Genomic DNA, 25,505 nt, shown 5'->3' with positions numbered 1-25,505 from the left:
CTTTCATTAACTAAGTGAGATGGGAAAATGACAGAAGCACAGTCCAATTAATAAAAATGTTTAAACATAATAATTTAAAAATACATACTTACCTCATAATTCTGAAGGCCCAATTCATCAACTGGAAGTTTATCGTTAAAAACTCTGAAGGGCAAAGTCTGAAGGCGTTCCCAACGTCTTTCAACAGAGACTGACACTGACATTCCCACTGATTGTGAGGTAAGGTGGTCACACTCGTTTACTGACAAGTGCTTATGGTTATTTTTTATCTCCTCTTTTTACTCCATTGCAGACTGAAAACATCTGAAGGGCCTCAGCAATGACATTGGACCCATCACCCTGCTGCTCACTGGGTAAAGAATGGTGCTAAATAAAGAGCTTGCCGTAGAAAATGTTGGTCGGGATTTTAAAAGGATTGGGTTTGACCTTTTTTTTGTGTTCTTCCTTCCCCTTACTATGTGGCAGAAGTCTAACAGTTAACAGTGACACAGAGCGGTGTCAAAAAATGTCTGGCTGTACTGCAAAAAACTACGCACCTTATAATTCAGTTCCTGGTGACACTAATACCCACTAAATGTAACCAGTCCTTATAGGCCTTTGTAACTGCATCAGAGATAATTAGTAGTGTTTTCAACGTGGATAAAAAGAAGTACACTGTCTTACAATAATCTTCCTAAGGCCTGTGTGTTTCTTAGATTTCCAGTGTGTATGTGTGGTTTCTGTGGCTCTGAGGCAGCCCGCTGCATATCGCTCTGGGACAGGGTCAGGTAAGAGAGGGGAGGACGGAGGGTGGGTTGGAGGGACTGGAAAGGGGAAGGAGGCGTGGGAGGACTGAGTCTGGGAGGAAAATTGTAGTAGTAATTAGGACAGAGTGTTGAGAGAAAATAGTACTGAATGCTACCAAGTTAACACATGCAATGCAAAAACAATGTTAGAGAGAAAGAGCAAAGACCAAAGGGGAAAGACAGAAAGAGAAAAAAGATCCCAATAAAGTACCACAGACCTCTAGCTGCCTATAGATCACACACAATTAAGTGGCAGGGGAGGGGCTCCGAGTAGCTGGGCCGAAGCTTTTAGTAACCGCAACACATTTGGTCAACAGCTAGAAATCCTACCACCTAAAACGTATGCACTACGGAGGCAGGGACATACCTGTGAACCTAACAACATGGCTACATACTCTATGTTAGTCTACGTGGAGACCATTTTGAGGCTAAGCAGGAGTAGGTATGTTTCTTTTTGTCTTCTGTTGATACTGGCTAGTGTGTTGGTACATTTTTTCAAACAAGAACTGTGTAATTTGCTATGTGAAAATGTCTCCATATCATCTAAAATGATCTTCAGGATTAACAGTTGGTGGCAAACTTTCATGGTTACTTGCCTGTGGATAAAAAGTCCGCCACCTTCATCATGGGCCATGCACTTTCCAAAGACAATATGTCAGGGGTGCAAATGTTACTACTGGTGACTAAATGACAGCTGACGGCACTTGTGATGTGAGAAGAACTGCGTGATGCTGCAGCGCGGCCCTCAGCGCCCCTCCACAAATAATAGCGCAGGAGTAAAGGAGCCACTCAAGCCAGGTAAGCAGGCCACCTCTCTCATATTCCTTTCTCCCTCTCCACCACCTACACACGGTGGGGTGTTTGTGTGCCTGTGAGAAAGTACGTAATACATAGAACTCAACCAGGATATAAAATTTTAATGTTCTCATTTCACTAGATCCTAACTATGGAAATCACACGTTCAGGCTACAAATATGATGATACACTGTGAAAATTATGAACAAACTTATGTCAATTGTGTTTTTCTATTTTTAAGGACAGACAGCAAGGACAACGAATTTTCTCCTGCCGCTGATCTGATTGGGTCACAAAGCATGTTGGTAATGTAGAGGAGAGGAGACCCGACACTGTGTACATAAGAGGAGTTTGGGCCTGCTCACCACAGTGCTTCAGAGACAGAAGAGGGGATGGAGAGAGTGGGAAAGACAGAAAGAAGAGAGCTGCCTGCGCTATTATCTATGTGCCTCTTCAGCGAAAAATGCAGTCCCAGTTGCACAAGCACCATGCCAGCACAGAATGACAGAGGGTACTGTACACCGAATCACTGTGTAGTAGGGAGGGAGCGAGAGAGGTAGAGAGAAAATAGATGCAGAGTGTGACAGTAGTGAGAGAGAGAGAGAAAGACAGTCAGAGAAGCGTTACAAGGACCCTAAAGATAGGAGTAAGAAAGCAGAGCGTGCAAATACAAACCAGGTCATTGCTGCTTAGCTAATAGGGGCCAATTCGCTGCAGGAGAGAAATGTCGAACACCCCAAGTTGTGTACAATAAGATAACTGTCCTATAGACATAAACACTATACACTAACACATAATTTCTAAAGCTACACAGGAACACACTCTCTCAAACACAAATGTAGCCATTCACACCATCTAATGTGCACTCTCTTGTTTCCTAAATGGAGCGGAATAAGCACTGCCCACTTTTAATTAACAGACAACTCTGAGCCACTGTCAAAATAATCAGATATAAAAATTGTAAACTTTAATCAGACTGTTTTTAAATCCTAATCTGCCCGGCAACAGGTGTTTATTATGTTTGTTCTTGTATAAGAGGGTTTTAAATTTATGATCACACCCCTCTGAATACATTTCAAATAACACATTGGTTGAATAGGTGGCTCACCAATGGATCATAGAAATATAACAAAACTGCAAGGCTCTGTATAGAAACCTCACTGAAAGTAGTTATAACTAGTATCAAGAATAAAACCTGCTTATTACCAAATATGGAATTTCATCTGAATGAGTTTAAAATGGATGAACAGCTAGACTATTCACAAAACAGCCATTAATGACAGTGCTTTATCCACTCCATGCTTTCAGAGTCATCTCATAGTGCTAAGATGACTAACAATGACTAATGGGAGACTGATACAAAAATCAAATGTTTATCTGTAGCAGGAAGATCTATATACATAATCATTTTAACTGTCATACAGAAAATGGAGTACGCAGAGGGCATGGGAAGTGGAAGGGACTTAAAGGGTATTAATGGACATGAGGCAAGTGATTCTACAGGTTAGGTGGCATGTGTGTTCAAGAAAACACTGGATGCATCTACATGGACAGAATGACTGGAGTAAAAAGGTGTGGTTCTTATTCCTCCCTGGACCAATCATCCACTCTCACAGCTGGTCCAATGGTGCGGGATGACAGATGCAGCCTTACCGATTCGATGGGCTTGTCCAGGGACGCCTGCTCCAGCTCCAACTGTCCCTCTTCATACTGGTCAAAGTGATTCCCACCCTAAATGACACACATTTAAAAGCTTATTTTAGAAATATATAATTTAGTCCTGCTTGATAGGTGGCAGAGCTGAAACAATTAATCAGTTGACAGAAAAATAATCAGTATTGGTTAAGGATTTTCTGCTTTTCTCTGCCTTATGTTACAGTAAACAAAAATATCTGTGGGTATTTTGAGCATTGGTTGGACATAAAAAGCAATTTAAAGACATGTGGAAATTTGTAATGAACATTTTTCAGAATTTTCTGACATTTTAAAGAACAAAAACGATTAATAAAATAATCAGCACATTAATATATATTAAAAATATGTCGTTGCAGCACATATTGGTAGTAATCACACAAAGAGTTCCTGAAGAAAGATCCAACACTTGTTTAAACCCCATCAAAATTAGCATTTTAAAACATGACACTGACTGAGTTTATTTTAATCTGAGAAGGCGGTACAAGGAGGCATGCCTGCTGCTGTAATTTGCACTGAATTATAGTCAAATCACATAGAAGAGAAGGACTGGAAAAAGTTGTAGTGGCTATATTACCCAGAGCACAAGATAGCATGATCATCAAGAACCAAACTGAAGTCAGTATCTCAACCAGTGCCGGAATGATACAGATGTGATCAACCAATACATCCATAAACTAGATGTGTGCAAAAAACATGCATTACATAAATATACCATTGACTGTAAATAAAGACATATTTATGTATATACAATATATTGAAAACATACAGTGAAACATCTCCATAAATTGCAGCACATATGCTAAACAGAATCCAGAGGATAAAAATAAACACTTGCTAAGTTTATTTAAAGCCACGATTAAAAATTGACTTGACATACTTAATTTCTATCTCTTTATTTCTTGTTAAATTTATTACAGCAGTGTCAGCAGTGAAGAAAGACTTTCTCCTCAGGCTATTTGTTGTTTGAATTACAAGCATATCTTTACTTATTCAAATTGGGCATTTATGTTTAAGTCCATGCCCTGGGTGGGACAGAGAGTGAGTAATGGGCTCGCTACCTCAACCAAATGGAGTGTGTTTATAGAGCAGTTTCTGTCCTGAGACAGCTGGCTTCCTCTCTTTAGCAGCAGAGGAGAAAAGGTCGTGTTTGTGAGTCCGTTTTCTCCTGATGTTTACACAAGCAGAAAACTGAAAGATTCCAAAAATAGTCCATGTTATTATATTATTTTTCTAGCTGCTTGCAGCTACTAGAAGTAGGGCATGTATAGACAACTACATCTAACACAACTGCACACAAAATATATCACAGAGTGAGTTTTTCATTCATCTTTGCTGTAAAAAGACAATGCTAACATTTGCTGGGCCATGCAAGAGGCTTTATCCCCCACATTCTCTGGGGGAATGCGGTTTTGCAGAGATAAGAAATTGCTCAAATCGGCACACAATAATGAGGTGATATGATGCCACACTTAATTCAGATCAAACAGGACCACTCATGAGCATAAGTGAAGATGTAGAGGTTGGGCAAAGGACTTATTTACGAACAAATCGATGGCTCCCTGCTCTGCCCACACAACATCTCTCCTCCTCCTGACTTTGTGCTCAGACCACTTAATGTGCTATCAGCATGGCCCCCACACACCGCAGTGACTTCTTATTTTAATTTCTGCTTGCTTCCTCAACACCCTAGCTCTGGAACACAAACTGCCCAGCAATGCTGCACAGAAATGACACATTCACTTAGTCCTCTGATATACATTAAAAGAGTAAATTACCATTTGTTCTACAACATTGGAATGGATGCAAATGGATGCGAGAGTGCTACTGCTGGCCAGCTCTGTGGACGCTCATAAACTGCCTCGTGTGTTTCTGCAACACAAGCTTAGCAGCATGCTAGATTTTCTACAACAATGCAAATCAATAAAGCAGACAGAGCTGTCGGTGACTGGTTGTGCTTTAGATATTAGATAGACCATCTGTGGGTGTTTACTGCGCTGTGTTGCTTGGCAGCAGGCTTTAATCTATGGAGTCAGAGAGAAACTTTCTGAATACTGAGCATATGAACGCCTTCCCAGCAGATCTCGCAAACAGAGCTCCACTGTGCTGAGCCAGAGCTGCCCCTCAACTGACTCATTCAGACCACACAGCAATTCACCTCTTACTGACAAAACAGCAGAATACGGAGTTCCCACTGGACACTGAAACAGTGGGTATAGATGGAAATACACAAGCAATTCACAAACTGTTTCTTATACACATGTGTAAACTTTTAATGGGTTTCATAGCATGTCCGGTACTTCACCTACTTCGTCACATCATTCATCATCTACAGTAAATAGCTGAATACATCCAAAACAAACAGCTAAAGCAATTGCAGCAATGTTTAAGATTATTCTCTCCGATAGCAAAAGGTCCCATATTTCATGAACCAAAAAGCCTTTAAGTCGAACTTCGCTTGCTTCACTGTCCTTGTTCAAAAACAGAACAAAATGCTGTCAGCAATATGTAAGGAAGAGTGGCCGGGTTGTACTTCAAATTATTCATGCAAGCCCTTTTCTCTGACCCTGGACATCAATGTTTATACAGCAACTTTCCTCTTCCTTCACAAACCACTGGGAAAAAGCACACAAGGTCACACAGATGAGAAAATGCACCAAATTTGGTCACCAAATATCTTTACTATCTAGTAATTATCCTCACATTCATAGTGACGTATATGGTTTATAAAATAACATGATGATGACACCACAACCTTTCTTACTGGAGAATGATGACGTATGAAAGGAAAAATGTTTTGAAAATGTTAGATAAATGACACCTGTGCTGCATAACTAAGCACATGCATTAAGAAACAGCCTCCATTCAATCCCACAACTCTTGAGTGAAGTTTGAACCTAGCTTTATTTGATAAAACCACTCCAAATTACTGCAAAACACTGTACTGCAGATATTAAGAAGAGAGGGATTGAGACACATTAACTTGCTTCTGAGACAACATGTGCAGCAGAATGACATCTGGTAAAACCATTACTTAAAACTGTATGGCTTGTACCTGCAGATCAGCCAGTAACAAGTATGTCAAAGAATTAAAAACTTGTTAGGTGGCTTAAAAATATGGTGGGATACAAAGTATGACTAATGCTTGGGAGAGAAGGAAGATTATAACGCCATATGAGGGATTACAAAGAAAATAAGTGTGATGAATGATTGATAAAAAAAAACTACAAATATGGATTAATCTTATTTTCTAGTCTGGTCAGTAATGTTGTGTTTGGCTTCTACTGGGTGTGGTCTTTGATCACTGATAGGCAAGTGAAAGACAAACAGCTCATCTATGGGTTATGAAATTCAGCAACTCAGCTCTGGCACTAATGTTGCAAATATACAACCTGAAACATTGTCATGTCGCAAAAAATGTTATTAATGTGATGTAGGGACAGATTTATTGGTATTACTAATGAATAGCTTCACACAGCTGAAGCAAAATAAGAACCCCTTGTTACCATCTTGTGCGTCCATCCTACTTTTGTTTCCAGTGAAGAATTAATTTAATTCGCATTACAGAAACAAACAAAATCAAGTGAAGTAAATCTGTCTGGCAACGTCACAACCACAACAACGAGCTTATTCACGCTTTTATAAGGAGGAAATTCAGCAAATGACATGTTGTTTATCTGAAATCTATCGATAACTACTCTACTTCAAACGCATTTAAATAAACAGATATTTAGAGGTAATTTCATGTAATATCATTAAATGACTGGACCAACAGATAGCTGACTGTAACTCGGTTAATTTCAACGTGCTAACTAGCGTCATTGGTTGTATTCTAGTTATCAAAATGATACAGCCATTTCTTGCTAGTGCTAATATTGCCCAATGTGCGTACGCGTTAGCTATCTGCTAGCTAGCTATGCATCGTTAGCATATGTCGATAAATAACCAGTCTACCCAAGGTCACTAACAAGCTAGTTGGACTTCACTAGCTATTATTGTTGCATGGTTAAGATGCTTGCGTGGTACTGTGCTTAATGTTACAGCTCAAAACCAACAATAGGAGTCAAATTTAGCACGCAGCCAAACGTCAGGGAAGTTAAATTCAAAAGAGACGCAGTGCACTAGCCTTATTCACTAGTGTTAGCTTGGTTAGCTTGCAGTGCTAGCAAGCGATATCTACACCGAAATGCACGATGCAGTTTGTAATAATTCTTAGCCGTCCGTGACGATTTATTCCGTATTTGTATGATAAAACATCTAGACATTGTAAAATATATGCACTCCGTCAATTGTCTAACATGGATTACCTGGAAATCACGGTCTTCGTTGAACCTAGAAAATCTGTCGGCCATTTTCTTCACACAGCAGCAGCTTCTCTGCTCGCTCCGTCTGTGTCCGACAGAAGCGCGCTGTAGTGGTGCTGTGCACTTCGCAAACGATTCGGTCCTTGTGAGTTGACCTTACACAACAATTTCCACCAAGATGTTACAGCGTTACCTTTGGGAATTTAGTTAAGCCACCTTGATGCTGTAATGTATGTAGATAACATGTATCAGCATATTTCACTTTACACAAAGCTTTGTTTACTGTGCTGACAAAACTGCAGTTTTGTAGTAAAAATTATGGATGTAGCCAAGACTGGATTACACACTAACGTTATTCCACAAAAGTATCTATTTCACTTGATTTCAATTGTGAAATTAATTGAAAACGTGCACCAGTAAAGCATATCACTGATGCATTATTAGTTAATCATGTGGTCCTGTCTTGTTGAGGGGCAATGTTTCACAATGTAGTTTTAAGTCCTTTATTATTGTATTGTGTTTATGTTGTGCTCATATTTATTCAAATGCTGGTATTAAAATAAGGCCAAATGTATGGCCTAAGTTAAGATAAGTAAACCCAACACAATATAAATACTTAATTACAAGTAAAGGTCCTGCATTCAAAATGTCACAATAGCATTAGCTAAATGTACTCAAAAGTAAAAGTTGCCTATTCGCTTGTCAGAATGGGCCCTGTCAGTGTTATATCAGTAGCCTATAGGCTATTAGTATTATTATTGATGCATAAAGGTGCTCATTTTAAATGCTTTATAAACTTTTGGGTAGCTAAATCTATAGTACAGCATCATGTTTTAATTTCATACACTAATCATGTGTTTTGTTGTAATATCTTGATCTGAAAAGTAACTAGTAACTGTTGAGTACAAAGTACAGTATTTCCATCTGAAATGTAATGGAGTAGAAGTATAAATACTCAGCTTGAGTATAGTACTTGAGTAAATGCACATAAATTACATTTCACTGCTGCTCAAATTACAACAAAGTAACTGACAGGTCTATAACTTGGTGACAGGTGGTATCGTATTATTCTAGCATTTTATTAAATTATTTCATACTATTGACCATATGAAACAGTAAACATCAATAAAGATTTTGATATATAGATCTGGTTGGTGTCTGTGTCATATAATGAAGTACCAGTGTGGAGTCTGTTGTGTGCACTAAAATTGTACTTCAATGGTACTTCATAAATTGTATACACAATGCATAGTGGATGAAAAGTAGGGGGTGGGGAGTCAGTGTAAAAGGATTTAATTTAATCTGGCTATGGATGTATGCATCATAATACAATGGAAATAGTTATTTATGGATAATAAGAGATAGGCATTTTTGCAACAGCCTAAGAACATTTGTAGTGTACATGCTACTGATGACATATTTGCTTGTTTGGTGTGCTTTCCTGAAAAAGTGGGCAGGGGGTCAGGAGGTTTGAAATTTTCTCACACTAGGGCAGCACAATGAGTGAGTTTGTTGTTCATCGGGGAATCCTGCCCCATCATTTCTTTAGGCCAAATGAGTTCAAATGTGCCTAATCAAAACGGGAGACAGATTTTGATAACTGGTCAAACTGGGGGACGAGTCGAGTAGCTGTGATGGTATGACTACAAGAGAATGATTTCCCTTAGTATCAGATCTGTTGTTTCCATATTTTCTCCTCCAAACAAATGCTTGCCAGGAACAAATGGCAGAGTGTTTTCTGCTCGTGTACTTGCTTTGTTCAAACAAAATACTTCCTTAGTTTGATTTGAGAATCTCTTGGCTTTTGTTCACACAAGTGTAATGACAGGAAGCTATCCAGAGATTTTTTTGGTATTGAAAAAAACGGAAACTATCCTCTTTGTTCTCTATTCACACATGACACAGACTTAGAACACATAGCACATTTCTGGATGAAGCTGCTTAAACAACTTTCAGCAGTGGAGAAAGAAGTATTCAGATTATTTACTTAAGCAAAAGTAGCAATATTGCCGTAAAAAATACTAAAAAGTCCTTAAGTCACTTACTTAATGTATCTAAGTAAGTAAGTACTTATAATGCGGAGTGAAAACTGTCATTATGTGATGTTGTTATGTTATTGGATCAATATTGATGTATTATATGTAAACTGAACTTTAATGTTGTCGTTGGTCAAGGTGGAGTATTAATGGATCATATTTTACAAACTGATCATGTGTTCAGTTTGTAAAATCTTCATTTGTATTAACTATAACTCTTAAATAAATGTAGTGAAAAGTAGAACATTTCTGTTTGAGATGTGGTGAAGTCGAAGCATTAAGTAGCATTAAATGGAAATACTGAACTAAAGTACAAGTACCTCAAAATTGAGTAAATGTACTTAGTTACTTTCAGCCGCTAACTTTCAGTATGTCCATATTGATGTAAGAAACAGAGATCTATTTCAGTCCAGTGTTTATGCAACTCTTGTCAACATTGATGGACTAAGTAAAGGCAGGTTAAAACCAGGTCATTGTCATACTTTGTCTATGTATATTTTTTGTTCATATTTTGTTGAGATTTGCAAATTTGCACAATTTAGTCACATCTTACTTCAAAATCACAGGATATGAACATCAGTCCTAAACTCAACAATTGAATGAAAAACACCAAAATTGCTAATTAATTAAATTGTAATATAATATTACATTACATTATATGTAATGTAATATAATTACCTTAGCTTGCTGCCTATAACGTTAAATGTAAATGTAGTTAATGATATCAGTACGTGTGTTGAAGCCATAAACTGAAGCAGAAAAGCCTTTACCCAGTAGTTTATGACTCCATCTTGTGGTGAATCTGTGTCAATACAGATGACAAAACTACAGTACTTTAAAAATCGTTATCATTAGCCAATAAGAACAGGAAGAAAACAACACCTGAAAAATGGAAGACAATCAGGAGGATGGAAAATTGGACGGAAAACAAAAAATAGAACATTAATAAAGCATGTTTCTGCAAATTATTTGAGCACTGTTACTTGAAAAGTATCTTCAGTTTTCACACCTTATGATAATTTCCTTCTCTTTTTCTTCAGAAAAATTATTCCATATACAAAAAAACATGGCTTTGAATTTTCACATATTACAAAAAGGACCAAGTGCATATCAAAAGATAGGGAAAAACAAACAAACAAAAAAGGAGAGAAAAGGAAATTAAATAAAAAGGAAAAGGCTAGGGCTTTTTAATCAAATCATATTCTGCTATAACACTAAAAAGTCTCTTTGCATTTTTCGATTGCATGACATTAAGGGCTTTTGTAAAGGAAGAAAACTCGTTATGAAATACACAAAACTTAGGTTTCACTTTCAAAAACTTGGATTTGTGAATATAAATTTTCCCAAGAATGACAATGTTATTAATCAGAAAGTCGTCTTTGTTGTTGTCCCTGACACAACCATGTCCTTCAGAGAAAAGCTCTTGAGATGGAAAACCTTTGGGTAAAGCCAGTTTCCAACAGATTGGCAACGTAACTGTGGCGGGGGAGCGGGGCTCTCCTTATTAGCTAGGCTCCTCCTTACATGCTGTTTTGAAGGTGTGTCTACGACATTGACAGCGTTGTGTTGGGCAGATTTGTGCAGCAGTGTTTATGATACCAATCATTCAGTTCACAGACGGGTCTGTTGTCCGTGTTTGCGAGAGAGAGCGACCGAGTGAGAGGATGTGCGGAGCGAATGTGCGCTCGCGGCGCAGAGCTGCAATCAAGAACGGTTTTAAAATGAGTCGCCAAATTTACCTGGGCGCCTGTTAATCTACCTGGGCGGCCCGCCCAAGTAAAGCCTATGTATGGGAAACACTGTATTAAGCCATAAGGCTTTAGAATATATACAATGGAAAAATAAATGAACAGTAGTTTCATTGTCATAACAAAATACACAATTATTGGTTTCTATTCCAAAACGCTGCCGTAACAGTCACTGAATGGATACACACCATTTAAAAATTGATGTATTATATGTAAACTCCTTGTTGGTCAAGGTGGAGTATTAATGGATCATATTTTACAAACTGATCATGTGTTCAGTTTGTAAAATCTTCATTTGTATTAACTATAACTCTTAAATAAATGTAGTGAAAAGTAGAACATTTCTGTTTGAGATGTGGTGAAGTCGAAGCATTAAGTAGCATTAAATGGAAATACTGAACTAAAGTACAAGTACCTCAAAATTGAGTAAATGTACTTAGTTACTTTCAGCCGCTAACTTTCAGTATGTCCATATTGATGTAAGAAACAGAGATCTATTTCAGTCCAGTGTTTATGCAACTGTTGTCAACATTGATGGACTAAGTAAAGGCAGGTTAAAACCAGGTCATTGTCATACTTTGTCTATGTATATTTTTTGTTCATATTTTGTTGAGATTAGCAAATTTGCTCAATTTAGTCACATCTTACTTCAAAATCACAGGATATGAACATCAGTCCTAAACTCAACAATTGAATGAAAAACACCAAAAGACACCAATTGCTAATTAATTAAATTGTAATATAATATTATATTACATTATAAGTAAAATGTACAAAATGTACAAAATGTATTTCTTTGGCTTTGGGAAAAATAGGGAATTTTAAATATTTGGTTCGTAACGAGTGAATAGTACATTTCGAGTTGAATTGGGAATGAGTTTCTGAAGGATATTGTAGGGTATGGGAACCATAGACTGTATATAAAAATATGGGAACTCATCGCATAAAAAACTGGCGCATGCAGGAAGTTTAGCCATTTCAACTTCAAAATAAAAGCTTTATCGGCACTTACTAAAAATGCATCTATATTACTAGAGCGCAAGCTGCAACAAAAAAATATCAAAACATTACATTACTAATAATATTAACGCCAAGCCTATTTTTTATCTTGTTATTTTGAATACCATTATAGTAATATTAAGGGAAGCTTATATCTACTTTGACAGAAATAACCGGAAGCCATCATTCTAGCTAGAAACCGATCTGATCACCATCGGCCGACGCCTTCTAATTGAAAGCTCGGTAAGTAAAGAGTCTACTGTACATATTATTTCTCATTAAATTAAATAGTTTAGCTAGTGACACAGGTGTCCGACCTAAGTCGTTTCTTCGCTCTTTTGAGGCAGCTTTTTTATATCCAAAAGTTCGACTTCTCAACGAATGGGAAAAACATGTCGGTGAGTGTGGCTACAAGGAAGTTATTGTTTTCAGTACAGGGAGAGCGCGTACACACTCGAAGAAGAATAACACAGCTAACGGTGATATATGATATATTTATATGGTTATATGTTGCCAATTTATTGACAATAGCTAAAAACAACAAAGGTCGGCCCAATAAAATGTAGGCTGCTGTTACTGTAAGTTTGGTCAGGACGTTACAGATCACCAAACTTTTTCAAAACCGCACATACGCCTGTTGAAGCCAGATGTCTGTGATTAAAACAACTGTTGCACTCCAGCTTGTACGTTTTCCAGTGCTAACGTTACTAGCTGAAGATAAACCAATTGGCCTATTAAAATCTGAAAATAATGCAAGTAGATACAAACAGTACATTCTTAGCTCCAAGTTACACATGCAACACGTAAGAAAACAAGAAAAAGGTGTGATTTTTCATATGTTTAGCTTTACTAATTACTAATTGTACCTACTTTTCCGGCTATCATGTTCCGGTACGCTATCATGTTAATTTCATGTTGTCCAATATTATAATATTTGTTGTTATGCCATTATCAGATCATATCTGCCTGATTGGTATATTTAACAGTAAACCATTATTAGTTCATGTCTACCAGATTTATATTGTAGTTCGTCACACTTGACATTAACTGCATAAGTTTAGTCCTAGTTCTGCTGCTTCTCACACATTGCACAAATGCATGCATCCATTCTTGGCCCAGAGTCAAACTCCTGGCATGCATTTACAGCTAAGCAATGGTGGCCTGGGTCCATCATTGAATAACAAAACCAATGGTGTCCTATTCTCCTTTCCTCTGCAACATAGAGAGAAAGTGAAAGTGGAGAAAAGACATTATATAAAGTCTGTTCACTACATACAAAGTAGGCTGCCACTCCTGTGCACTCCTATACCATAGAGTAATGGTAATAGAGTAATTCACTGCATAGCTATATTAGACTACGGTGTAGTCTAACATAGTATACAATATGTAAAATACATGCCAGATTACAAGTTATACATGACTGAAATTACACCAGTGTTACAGTTTAGAATTTCACCATCATTCATGTAATTTGGTGTTAAAATATGTGAATTATTCCAATTAGTGTGTTTCTGATTTTGTCATTTGTCTTAATATCCTGGCATTTACAATAGTGATATTGGAGGGGGATACATGCTTTTTGATGAATTTTCAAGTTATTATGTTGAATGAATGGCTGCAACTAATGATTATTTTCATTATAAGTTATAAGACCATTGTTTTCAAAGTTCAAGGTGACGTCTTCAAATGTCTTGTTTTGTTTGACAACAGTTCATAGCCCAAATATATATTCAGTTTACAATGATATAAAACAGATAATTGTCAAGGGAATTGATTATTTCAAATATCGACAATTAATGCACAGAACGTGATCAGTTGAATGGAAATTGGTAGAAAACGTTGGAAACAGAGGACTCTACAAAATGTGTGCACCCAAGTGAATATTGTTTTTTTACTGTCGGGACACACATTTCTTCATTTCAGCTAATAATGATGAAGTAACAGTGAAAAGGGAAGTGACACAGAGAGGTGTGACTGGTCAGTCTGAGTGCAACTTTAAGTCATATGGTGTCTTAAACACTATGGACAAAGTAGTCAAAGACTGGGACATTTTCCTGAGAAGCAGCCGATGTTCCTTGCTTGGCTGTATGTTCTCTGTGGCCGACTTCAGAGTGAGTCCCTTTTCCCCATCCTTACTAAAGGCATTGGAATTTCATTAATCTGTGTGGGTGTACAGCAGAAGTTGGCTCAATATAGCTACTGACTGTATGTGGAGTTAATCTCAGGATTTCTCTGCAACATTAGAATACAATAAATTGTTCAACTTCATATTTAAGACTTAAGGTTATTGTGTGTTATGAGTTTATTAGGTACCCATGTCCAATCTCATGTAATCCAATGCAATAGCCCATAATAATTGCTATCTCTGTGAATGAAGCTTGCAGTTGTTCAGTTCCTGTTGACACTGTCAGAGAGGTGTAGGTTCAGCGTGATTGTAAATTTCAAGGCAGTAGTTAGTGATTGTATTGTATTGCATTTAGAACTGAAACAACTGATTATGATCTCCAAAGAACATTCTTTGACGTTATGTAATTTTAAGTTGAATATCTTTTTTCTTTCAGACAAAATAAGCTATTTGTAGACATTACTTTGGACTTTAGGAGCTGTAATTAATGATTATTTTCGTTACTGGGTATCATTCTCTCAATTAATCTATTAATTAATTAGTCTTTACTTTAGAATGCCAGCAAGTTCATCACAATTTCTCACAGCCCGAAAAAAAATCATATTTGAGAAACTTTAAAAATGACTTGATTGCTTAATGAATGATTAAGCATTAATCAGAGTAATTTCAGATTAATTTCCTGTTGATCGATTAGTCATTTCAGTGCTAGGCCAAACCACCATAATTGAGGAAATGATCAATGACAATAATTGTTAGTTGCATCCCTAACAGCATTATCTTAGTTTTATATGTTGTTTGTGATTTGAGACCATTTCTTGGCTATGGTTCATGGCGGAGCCTCTCAAATGGTATTCTGAATTTCCTGTGTTCTGAAAGGAAGAGCAAGCGAGATTCTTTCAGATAGCCAGATAAAACACCTCACATTTCAAGTGACAGCTCATATGCTCGCTCCAAATTCTCTTGCTCGCAAATATTTTCTACAAGATACAATTAATATCAGATCCCATTTTGACAGACAGACGTTTGGTCTGTATTGTTGTTGTTCTTTTTCAACATATAATGGAGAGTGTGTGGGCGTGTGACATGACATGTGTCATATATATGTTAGTTGGCCACAGGGCACATGCTCATTAGGATGTCAGAGGACTTGAAAGGTCACAAAATGCCGACATTTCATTTAGTTTTGTGGGTTCGTGCAGAAGGTCAGAAACTCATCCCAAATTACAGTTAACAACATGCTCATAGTGATGTGACAGTTCTGTGGTGTTTTTGACTTTATTAAATTCAAATTCAAATCAGCTTTATTGGCATGAATATATAACAACAATATTGCCATTAGCAAACATTTATTTGTCCATATTCTACTTTTAATTTGTTTTTGATGCTATGCTGTAAAGATTACAGCCATTGTTAATTCTTTTCAGAGTAAAACCTGAGTATATCTGACTAGGCGTAGGCCACGGAGATCTGGTGTTCTGCTTCATCAAAAGTATAACCAAACTTGTTATCCTTTAATCTAGTCAGAGGGAAGCGCAGTAAGTTGGTGGGAGAGGAGGGAGGGGGAATATGGGGAAGTGGAGAAGCATTTCCCATAAGTCATTGTCAGCCCGCTCCTCCCCCCCAGTTGGCTGAGAGCCAGCATCATGCAGAGCACTGAGCAGAGCCGGAGCTGAGACATTACTGAGAATCAGGGCATGGAGGACGAGGCAGACCACAGCACCTAGTTTTACTAATGTAGTTGACAGTCTATTCAGAGCGGCTACACGAGAGAGAGAGAGAGCAGTCCAGACTGGCATCTTTCGGTACGTGTACGCACCCCTGGGCCTCACACATACAGAGTTGTTTTTGTGGTTGTGTTTATTGCAGTGGGTTTTTCTCCATTTCCTTTCCACGTATATTCATTGGGGTGTGGTGTGCTGCAGTGCTTTCAGCACCGGTGTGGCGTCTTAAGAAGGAAGTGACAGTTGAATTGCTTTGTTCTAGATAATCTTGCAGTGCATGAAGTCGGCACATAAGGTAATGTCGCTACTAAACTTAAATAGCTTTTATTGAAATTTGACTACTGTTTGATGTAAGTTTACTTTAGTATTACTTGTGTTAGTAACTTGTTAGTATTGTCAATATGCAAAAATGGCTCTGGAACGTTTTTGGCAGCCATGCGATTATTTTAACATCTCAGGATTAATCCTGGTGCAACCTCTATCAAGAATGTATATGTGCAGTTAGCTGAGTGACAGGGAGAAGCTTCGGTTAAGTGTCATGGACACACTGACGCAACATGCTGCAACTCAGTTCTAAGTCTGAACCTTTTGAAACTGCATTTAATGCATAGAACCAGTGCTGAGAGGAAAATGACTGTGGCAATTTTACAGTTATATATTTTGTGACAATTATAACCCCCAAGCCATCGGCAGTCAATTGTTCAAATCTTTATTGGAAATTCAGCTCGGCTGTGCCTAATGTGCTGTAGTTACACTTCCTCTGACTGAAACAGAGGACTTGCATTCAACGACACAGTTGCAACTGTCAAAACAAGGCCAGGGTTGCGTTTCCTGTCTCATCTGCCCACCGCAAACTTTCAGAGTTTCAGTTTATTTCAGTTTGTTTCAGGTCAAGTGATCATTGTGATCCTGAACTTGCTTGACAAAGTCAAATATGTTAACCTTTAGCTAAGCTATAAAGAAGCTGATTAATACATAACTACAGTACAAAGTCTGTCATTGTTGCATTGAAGAGAGTGTATATTTCTTTTGACAGAAGTAAACATTTCATCTTAAGTTGAGTCAAGTTTATGAGCTCTCTGCTACAATTGGTGATCCCGAAAATAACAGAATGAAATATTTGTCAGTCAGGCTAAAATAAACACATAAAACATTGAGAACTCAATTAATCAAATGAAAAAGAAAGTTAGGGATTAGTAGAACATTTAACTTGAAAATGAGACATTTATTTGGTTATAAACGTCTTTTCATTTTGAAAAGTCTCATCAATGAAACACAGCCATCATGTCTTCAGTCAACTCTAAAAACATATCTGATCAGTTTCTTTCAGAGACACAAATTGAGAATTGAGGGTTTCCACCAAGATTTCAGAAAAGAGGTTCATGCGCATGTGATCAGTTTTTATACAAATAATACTTATTTGACATTAATGTTGTTATTTGGACAATTGGAAAGAAAGCACTTTTACTTATCAGTCAGTTATGATGTTCTCTCTTTCCAGATCCAGCAGATGAAATGGCTGTGAGGCAAAGGATTTTTAACTCAACATCACCGTTCTCCGGGTCATCCCAGTCTGAGCTGAAGGGGTCATACCCGGCATGCTCAGCTTCAGACCAGGAGACGGAGGATGAGGAAGAGGAGGGGAAGGACTTCAAAATGGACTACATAGCCTGTTTAAACCCTTTAATAAATAAACTCCTGACACGTGGGACTGCAGAGCAAGTGGGAGAAATGCCATTGAAGACATCAACCTTCATTGCCCAAGCTGAATGTAATTATGTCTTTTTGATAAAAAAAGAATCACATAACTGTGCATGGACAGATAATCTAACATGAACACTGTGCTCTCCTCAGGTGAAACCCAGGACTCCCAAGAATTCAGTCCATCCGGTTTTGAACGTTCCTTTGTTCCCTCCCCTAACTGCTTCACCAGCAGGTATGACATTACCATGACATACACACGACATTGTTTCTGCATTTCACACTTCATTTTCTCAGTATGAAAATTGCAATGAGATAACTCCTGTTATTAATTGGCGCTATATAAATAAATTTGAATTGAATATTTGTTCACAAAGGCTATACTGAATTGTTTAATGCCATGTCTGGAATTTACATTGTTGCCGTACTTCTGCTTCAGTCTTTCCTCAGAGCACAACAATGTGGCGTGCCCGACCACAGCCTCCATCCAGGAGCCAAACAGTTCATCAGCACAGTTCTCCCCAAGAAAGAAAACCAGGAAGAGACAGAAGCGCAAGGGGAAGAAAAAACTGGAGAAGAAGAAAGAGAAGCAGCGACTCAGACATCGAATGCGCTCTGGTGTTCCTGAGCAGGAGAGTGGAAGTTCTTTGGTCCAGATCCTGGTAAGAACATCTTCACATCTCTTTGAGTCTTGCATGTGAAATAGCTATTCACACTGCCATTAAGAAGTAGGCTGGTACATAGTATACTCTTGTATCCTTAAACGAACTGAGCGTGCTTGCAGTGTTTTCTTTGTGAGTCATCTTCTAGTATAAATTGCCACATTCTTTGGTAGAGGCTCGATCTCTAGACATTTCTGTGCAAACATTCAGTGGAAGTGAATCACTGAATTCAGACAAAGCTGCCTCTCATGGCCTTAAATGATTAACCCCTAAACAAACTCACCTGAGAATGTAAACATCAGTCTGATCAATCCTGCTTTTTTGGTTGTCTCCTGTAGGAGGAGTCGTCTCTTACTTCTTGCTGTAGCAGCATTGAAAGCACAGAAGAGCAGGACAGAGGGCCGTCTCTCTACAGCAGACCGATCTACAACACAGTCTCCAGCTGCTCTCCTCTGAACTGGAGGGATGAGGTCTGCGGCCCCCTCTCCACTTTCCATTCCTATGGGCAGGACAGCGACTCAGACTCCCTCAGCAGTCTGGGAGACTGTTCGCTGGCCCTTGCTGGCCTCAGGGGCAGCGTTAGTCAGGGGGACCCGTGCTACGCACACCCCTTTTTCAAAGAGGTGGAGTGTGATGCAAGAGAAGAGGAAGATGAGTTCTCAGGAGCTGATTCTATCAGCAATGAGGGAATAATCTTTTATAACGACGTACGTTCTGCTTTACGTCAGTCTACTTCCTGTCTTCTGTCTTGGTTTAAAATGTGGTTCCACCAAACTAACTTGTTTCTCTCTTATTCTATCAGAAAATCCAGCCTGTGGACTCTGAATACAAGGAAGGAAGAGAGTATGTCCTCTCACATTTCATCAAGGAAGGCTCCTATGGTGAAGTACACAGTGCTAAAGATGTCAACACAGGCTTCAAATTTGCTGTCAAAAAGGTAACTCCATCCCCTCCAGTTTTTTCCACTGCCTGGTTTCAAAGTGTGCTCTGATTGCTGACTCTTTTGTCCATGCTTTTCCTCACAGATCGCCTTGAAGAGGTTCAGCAGTGAGGAGGTGGGTGCGTGGAGTGCCCTCAGATCTCCTCGTGTGGTGGAACTCTTTGGAGTGGTCAGAGAGGGGCCCAATGTTTTCCTTTTCATGGACCAAAAATCTGGTAAACAAGCGTCACTTGTGCCTTTCTCTCTCTCTCTCTCTCTCACACACACACACACACACACACACACACACACACACACACACACACACACACACACACACACACACACACACACACTTTGTCAGTACTTAATGCTGCTGCTGTTTAGATCGAGGGTTATACTTGAAGTTGTTTAGGTGAGATGTGATCATGTTAAGAGCAAACACATGTACAGTAGGTGCAACATTAGGATAATAAAGATTACATAAATACGGATGTGATTAGTGTCGGGATGTGGAAGTGGGTGGTTCTGGGGTGCCAGAAATGACTGTTGGAGCTTCCTTGAAGTTATGGTCCAACTCAGACTAAACATCTGTGGTGGGATGTGCCTGTTTGATAAACACAATGACATATCTCACACTTTTCAAATTCCAGGCCATAATAGAAGGAATCAGAAATGTGTATTAGTAAATATTAATGTGGTCTTTATGCTGGTCCTTACCTGTTATTCCAGGCTCCCTGGGCCAGCTGTTAGTGGACCGCGGACGGCTGCCAGAGGACCTAAGTCTCCACTACCACTTGCAAGTCTCAACTGCTCTGGAGTACTTGGGGAAGAAAAAAGTTGTGCATCTAGACATTAAAGGTATGTTATATATGAAGGATGTTTTGCCAATTTCTTTTTCACATATTTAAATGTTTACTAATGCTCAAATATCATCTGTGTTATACTAAAAAGTAAAAACACAAATGGTGACACCAACTGATTTGAACTCTTGAATGTGTATTTTTTAGCCACAATTAAGGGGCAATAACTAAAGTCATAACTAAAATACACAGTTTTATAAAGACAACACACTAAGTGTACCCTCATATTAACCATCATCGTTAGTTTATTCGAGACAAGCAATCAAAAGTATTTGAGTAACAAATCTTTTATTGTCTAATGCAACAGAAAAACATTTTCTGATTTCTGAATTATCTAAGTTATGAATGTAAATGTCGGCCCATAAGCACTTTCAGGATGAATTTTACAGCAGTAAACTGACAGATCAAAGTAACAGTAATAACAGTAAAACTAAATGTGTCAGCTTGACTTCTACTTGTTGTGGTAACTAGTGGAAAACAAAAACATACAGAGAAAGTCAGATTTCAAATTAGTTCTCATCAGAGGATTTTGTCTTTGTGCAGCTGTTGTGTGGAACACAAGTGTCATAGATACACAGATCAAGCACCTGTGTTGTGAAACCAGACTACCAGAAGACAGGCTGGGAATTTCCCACAGTGTGACTCACGCTGCTTTTTAGAAACGGCGCATGTGCACAGAATCAGGAGTTAAGAAAGGGAGAACGAAACAGAGAGGGGGGATGGGACGAGGCAAGCAGGAAGTAGATAGAGACAAAAGTGAGAGAAAATAAAGTACAGATCGAGACAGTTAAGACCAAATAAAGGCAGAAGATGAAAATAAAATGGAAAAACGAATATCAAAAAGAAGGAAAGAGAAAAACTGGAAGGAAACTAAGTTAGAGGAAGAGCAAAAACAGACCTAAGCTTATGGACAAACAGCATGATTATGCTGTTGCAGCTCAGACGCCACCTGGTGTCTGTCAGGAAAAGCAAGGCATTCATTCCACATTAAAGTGTTTTCTACAGCAGCTGTCCCCCTATGACCTCATATTTCCCTTTTATTTTGCTCCTTTGACTGTTTTCTGTCTGTGCAGCTGCCCTGTTTCTAATTATGTAATCCATAAACTATACTGCGCAAGTCATGGAAATCAACCAGGTGCCATTGAGAGAACTGGGGAATGTCAAGATTAATGCAGTGGATTATTATTTCCCACAGCTGACAATGTGTTGCTGTCGGAGGACGGTAGAGACACTTTCCTATGTGACTTTGGACATGCAGAGAGACTCGACAATCAGGGACTGAGCCTGAGTGGGTCCAAAGGTAAATACTGTGCAACTTTAGCGATTCACTTAAATAGATGGGAAATTTGTCCACTTCCATGTCTTAATTCATTGTTTTCCTGATGTAATTCAATGCAGATCTGAAGGGTTCAGAGACCCACATGGCCCCTGAGATTGTAAAAGTTGAACCCCGTGGAGCCAAAGCAGATGTGTGGAGCAGCTGCTGTATGTTACTTCACATGCTCAATGGCTGTCAACCTTGGACAAGATACTACACCTGTAGACTTTACCTGAAGGTATACTTCACAGCAACACACAGATTCTACACCCTGCTGTTTCCTCGCAGATGTTGAGTCTGCTCTTCACAGCATACCTTTTCGTGATGGTTACAGATTGCTAACGAGCCTCCGCCTGTGAGAGAGATCCCACCTGACTGTAGCCCTCTCACAGCTGAAGTTATCAAGGCGGGACTTCAGAAGGATCCAGTAAAGAGAGCATCAGCATCTGACCTCAAGGAAAAAACTGCCAGAGCTCTGAAAGAAGGTAACTGTATATGTACTGCACTTTTTTTGTTCATATCATTGCGAGTATTTCATCCAGGGGCATAGGTTTGGTTTCAGATGGTTTAAATCAAATGAGCAAATAAATTATTTTAATGCTATGTAAACCTCTGGAATGTAATCCCTTTTTCCTTTGAAGAGACCTGATAACTTTCTGATTAATAATGTTGTATTTGCATATTTACTACAAAAGACCTGTGCTTTACTGTTTTGCCTTAGACTTATGTCCAACATCTTTTAGGGCAACATTAACTGTAATTAAAAATATGAATGATTTTTTACCTGGAAAAAGGTAGTTTGCAGTACCTTTTTACAGCCCTGAGTAGTGTCTGCTGCCCCAACAGCCTTCACCAATAAGGTGGGGGATGGCCTGTATGTAGCCTGAGAGGCAAAATGGAGGGCAAAAGTTCAGAGAGCGGCATTAAGAAAATCAACCTGAGAATATAAAAGAGAGGGGGACATGTCCCTCCTATCCTCCAGTTGAAATTACCCCCTCGGAGGCACCATCATTTACATCTTGTAAAGACTTGATGTGTTGTGTTTGTGTATTTGCAGTGGGAGGACTCACCAGCTCAGTGAAGGGACCCTACACAGAGCCCCTGTATATTGCCAACAAACCTCCTGACTCCCTGCAACTTATCACTAGCAGCTTTGACTATGAGGATGAGGGGGAACATCAAGACTTTGTTGAAAAAGTGATCACAGCAGGGAGGAAGATGAAGGAAGTGGACGATGACAATGAAGAGGAGGCTTATTCCAATGAGTCAAAGCAAGGATCACCTTTCTGTCCACAAATGCCGATCTCTGAGTCAAACCACAAGAGGGTCAACAAGATGACCACTGTTTCTGAACTTGAGCTACGGAAACTGGAGCGAGGTGAGGTTTCTGTCAGCGCTCTGCTTATTTTTCTTGTGTTAAATGTTTGAACTCCACTCATTATTCACCTGCGTGTTTTCAGATTTCTACCTAAGCAGTCTGTCCCAGCTTCATCCCGCTGAGATGCAGGAGCAGCTATTGTCTTGTCTCAGCAGCGACCCTTATTCCAACTGGGAACCATGGGACAAAAAGGTAACCCAAAATTTGCAATTGGGTGCATCTTTAATTTACCTCAAACCATGCAGAAGGCTAACATTTGGAGTCTGATTGAAAGGTGGTAAATAAGGATCTGAGTTATCAACCAAGTCATCACTTCGTCTAATCATCGTGGTGCTACAGATGGATCCAAAAATGTTTTGCTGATACATCTCGATTTTTAAAACCATGTAGCAATCATGATGACATCATTATGATTTATTTCAGCTGTGCACTTAATCTGCATGAAAGTAATTAAATAAGGAGAGATTAATTAGAAGTGTAAAAGAATATTTATTGAGGTGTGATGTGAAACATCTCCATTTAAGCATAGAACTATATGAAGAGAGGAGGTGATGAAGGACAGGAATAAAGGCTGAAAGATCTTCCTAGCTTCAGTCTAGACCTAACCTTTTGTCTAAAACCAGTGCCAACCACTGACACCCACTCTTGCACATTACAGATAGTTATAAGCAAACTTTGTGTAGCCATCAAAGACATCTAGAAAAAACATTTGAAACAAGTTTGTTAAGGTCTGCCAAGTGTTTTTGTTGAAAACCTGTAGAAGTCATAACAGAAAAAGAATTTTTGTATTCTGTGTAAAAGGTTCAATAAATGTGACCTGTCCAAATACTTGAAGTTCCAAAATAGGGTCCATTAAACAAAGTGTTTCATTGGGGTTCATTAATTTTTGGTGAAAGTATTAACAGTTTGGCTTGTGTTGCTCTTTAAAATTGTTATTCCAGGATTCTGGCCGCTGGTCCCTGAGCTTGGGAGACGACTACAGCTCTGGTGTCTACTCTTACAACAGTCAGCCCGATGTACAGGTTTTCAGCATTGATTTGCTGAGCCACACACAGCTACCGCCACCCTGCTGCTTTGAAGGTGAGATAAAACCTCTCTTTTTTCAAACTATTTAATGTACTACCAAACATCACACATGATATAAATTGCCCTTACACACGCATCTCTCTGCTCTGTGATTGGCACAGGGGTGGATGTCTGCATCAGAGATTTCAACAGGAGAAGCATCCGCATCAGAGAGACGCGGCGTGTGAAGGTGGGCCACATCGCCACTGGAATCAGTGATCAGGTGAGGGCCAGCACACGCTCATGTGTCAAAACAGCTATTCATGTTAGTCTGTTAAAGTGTTTGTAAAGAGTGAGATTACACTAGTTTAAGGCCTATGTGTGTCCCTTTTTTTTTTTTTTTTTTTTTTAAAGATCTCTGAGAGGGTTTTCACCTTGGAAACCCAGCAGGGCCAGCAGGTTGCTCATGATGAGGAGGTGCAGGAGTCCGGTTTGGAGCTCTGCTGTGTTCCTGCTCCAGACTTCAGCTCTGCCTGGAGGTGGAGGATCAGGGAAGGAGTGCTGGAGACGAGATAGAGACCACAGCTCTCCTTCCATCGGCCGCAATGTTATCTTAACCGCTGTACATGTGGTCGTCTGTTGAATTGTCTCAATGTGAGAGGGTCCATGTTTTCATGAATGGTTTAAATGAATCTAAACCAGAACTGCCGTTTTTTTAGCAAACATGTTTTAAATGCAATGATGTTGCCGTTGTGTAGCTTTCTGTCTGTAAAGTGCTTGTTACTCTGTCAAAGCACTGAGCTTTTTTGGCTGCTCTGTTGCAGCTTTTCTTATTGCATATTTACATTGAGTCATTGAACAGTATTTGAAACTGTGTAAAGTGTGTGACACACCATTGGTCTCACTAATGTCCAGTCTGTAATACTATATTGGTTAATTAGTTCACAAGTCCACACAGTGAGTATAAACATTTCTACTGTATTTTAATAACTATATCTGGGATTTGCTTTGTCTCTCAAGAACATTGACATTTTTCTAGGTTATAAATGTAAAAAATACAAACACAATTTTAATCTGTTTACACTGCGAGCTATATCTTAAAACCAAAATTATGCCCAGCAAAAAATAAAGTCACTTGGTTGTCATGTTCATTAAGTCCTATTTGTGTTCCCACTTGTGGGAGGGCTGAAAAGATGGAGATGTCAGTCATCTGCCAAAGTTCAGAGCAAGACAAGTACTGGCTAGATTCTCATTATATTTGGTACATTAGTCCACAGAGAATGATATGTATTGATCTGATGAACCTCTGAACTTCCCTGTGTTGCCACCATGAAATTATAAAAAAAATAGTCTTACTTTAAATGACTGCAACGCCTGGATTTCCACGACATTTGTAGAGGATATTCTTGAGCCATAAAGGTCGTCGCTCAGTGATTCTAGTGATCCAACCTTTC

At 38.8% G+C, this 25,505-nt stretch overlaps 2 protein-coding genes across 10 annotated transcripts in view; one reads left to right on the top strand and one right to left on the bottom strand.

Moving 5' to 3' along the window:
• The window catches only part of gpatch8 (G patch domain containing 8), a 29,187-nt gene extending 21,454 nt beyond the window's left edge, over window positions 1-7,733 (bottom strand). For 3 of the 7 annotated variants that reach the window (XM_038703992.1, XM_038704011.1, XM_038703976.1), the window contains exons 1-2: window positions 7,580-7,624; window positions 3,234-3,311 (exon numbers count right to left, since the gene is read on the bottom strand). Coding sequence is in view for 1 of the 7 variants with exons in the window: in XM_038703969.1 (XP_038559897.1) it covers window positions 3,234-3,311; window positions 7,580-7,624 (123 nt within the window). In the remaining 6 variants the exon portion in view is untranslated. Of the gene's footprint in view, window positions 1-2,255; window positions 2,292-3,233; window positions 3,312-7,579 lie in introns of those variants that run through there. The other 4 variants (XM_038704002.1, XM_038703983.1, XM_038703969.1 and 1 more) reach the window with 3 other exon arrangements.
• A 4,757-nt stretch (window positions 7,734-12,490) lies between these two features.
• Window positions 12,491-25,202, top strand: map3k14a (mitogen-activated protein kinase kinase kinase 14a). 3 transcript variants are annotated; one of them, XM_038704065.1, is made up of 17 exons: window positions 16,151-16,286; window positions 16,468-16,500; window positions 17,707-17,976; window positions 18,060-18,141; window positions 18,346-18,568; window positions 18,907-19,275; window positions 19,371-19,505; window positions 19,594-19,723; window positions 20,220-20,348; window positions 21,546-21,650; window positions 21,749-21,906; window positions 22,003-22,153; window positions 22,726-23,046; window positions 23,129-23,238; window positions 23,988-24,126; window positions 24,234-24,334; window positions 24,466-25,202. In XM_038704065.1, the coding sequence occupies exons 3-17, from the start codon at window positions 17,721-17,723 to the stop codon at window positions 24,625-24,627; spliced, it is 2,571 nt and encodes an 856-aa protein (XP_038559993.1). In that variant the 5' UTR covers window positions 16,151-16,286; window positions 16,468-16,500; window positions 17,707-17,720; the 3' UTR covers window positions 24,628-25,202. The 3 variants fall into 3 exon arrangements, with proteins under 3 accessions (XP_038559984.1, XP_038559975.1, XP_038559993.1); XM_038704056.1 differs by lacking the exons at window positions 16,151-16,286; window positions 16,468-16,500 and adding an exon at window positions 12,491-12,602; XM_038704047.1 differs by lacking the exon at window positions 16,468-16,500 and having other exon boundaries at window positions 16,130-16,286.
• The last annotated feature ends 303 nt before the right edge of the window (window positions 25,203-25,505 follow it).

Source organism: Micropterus salmoides, unplaced genomic scaffold, assembly GCF_014851395.1.
Source record: "Micropterus salmoides isolate LMB-PRFRI ecotype aquatic unplaced genomic scaffold, ASM1485139v1 Ms_hic_scaffold_10, whole genome shotgun sequence".
NCBI lineage: Eukaryota > Metazoa > Chordata > Actinopteri > Centrarchiformes > Centrarchidae > Micropterus > Micropterus salmoides.
This window is presented reverse-complemented; position numbering and strand designations above follow the sequence as displayed.

Coding starts and splice junctions, on each gene's coding strand:
- map3k14a (XM_038704056.1), top strand. CDS start 17,721: ATGGCTGTGAGGCAAAGGATTTTTAACTCAACATCACCGTTCTCCGGG. Junction 19,276..19,370: donor GAATAATCTTTTATAACGAC/GTACGTTCTGCT, acceptor TTATTCTATCAG/AAAATCCAGCCTGTGGACTC. Junction 24,127..24,233: donor GCCACCCTGCTGCTTTGAAG/GTGAGATAAAAC, acceptor TGATTGGCACAG/GGGTGGATGTCTGCATCAGA.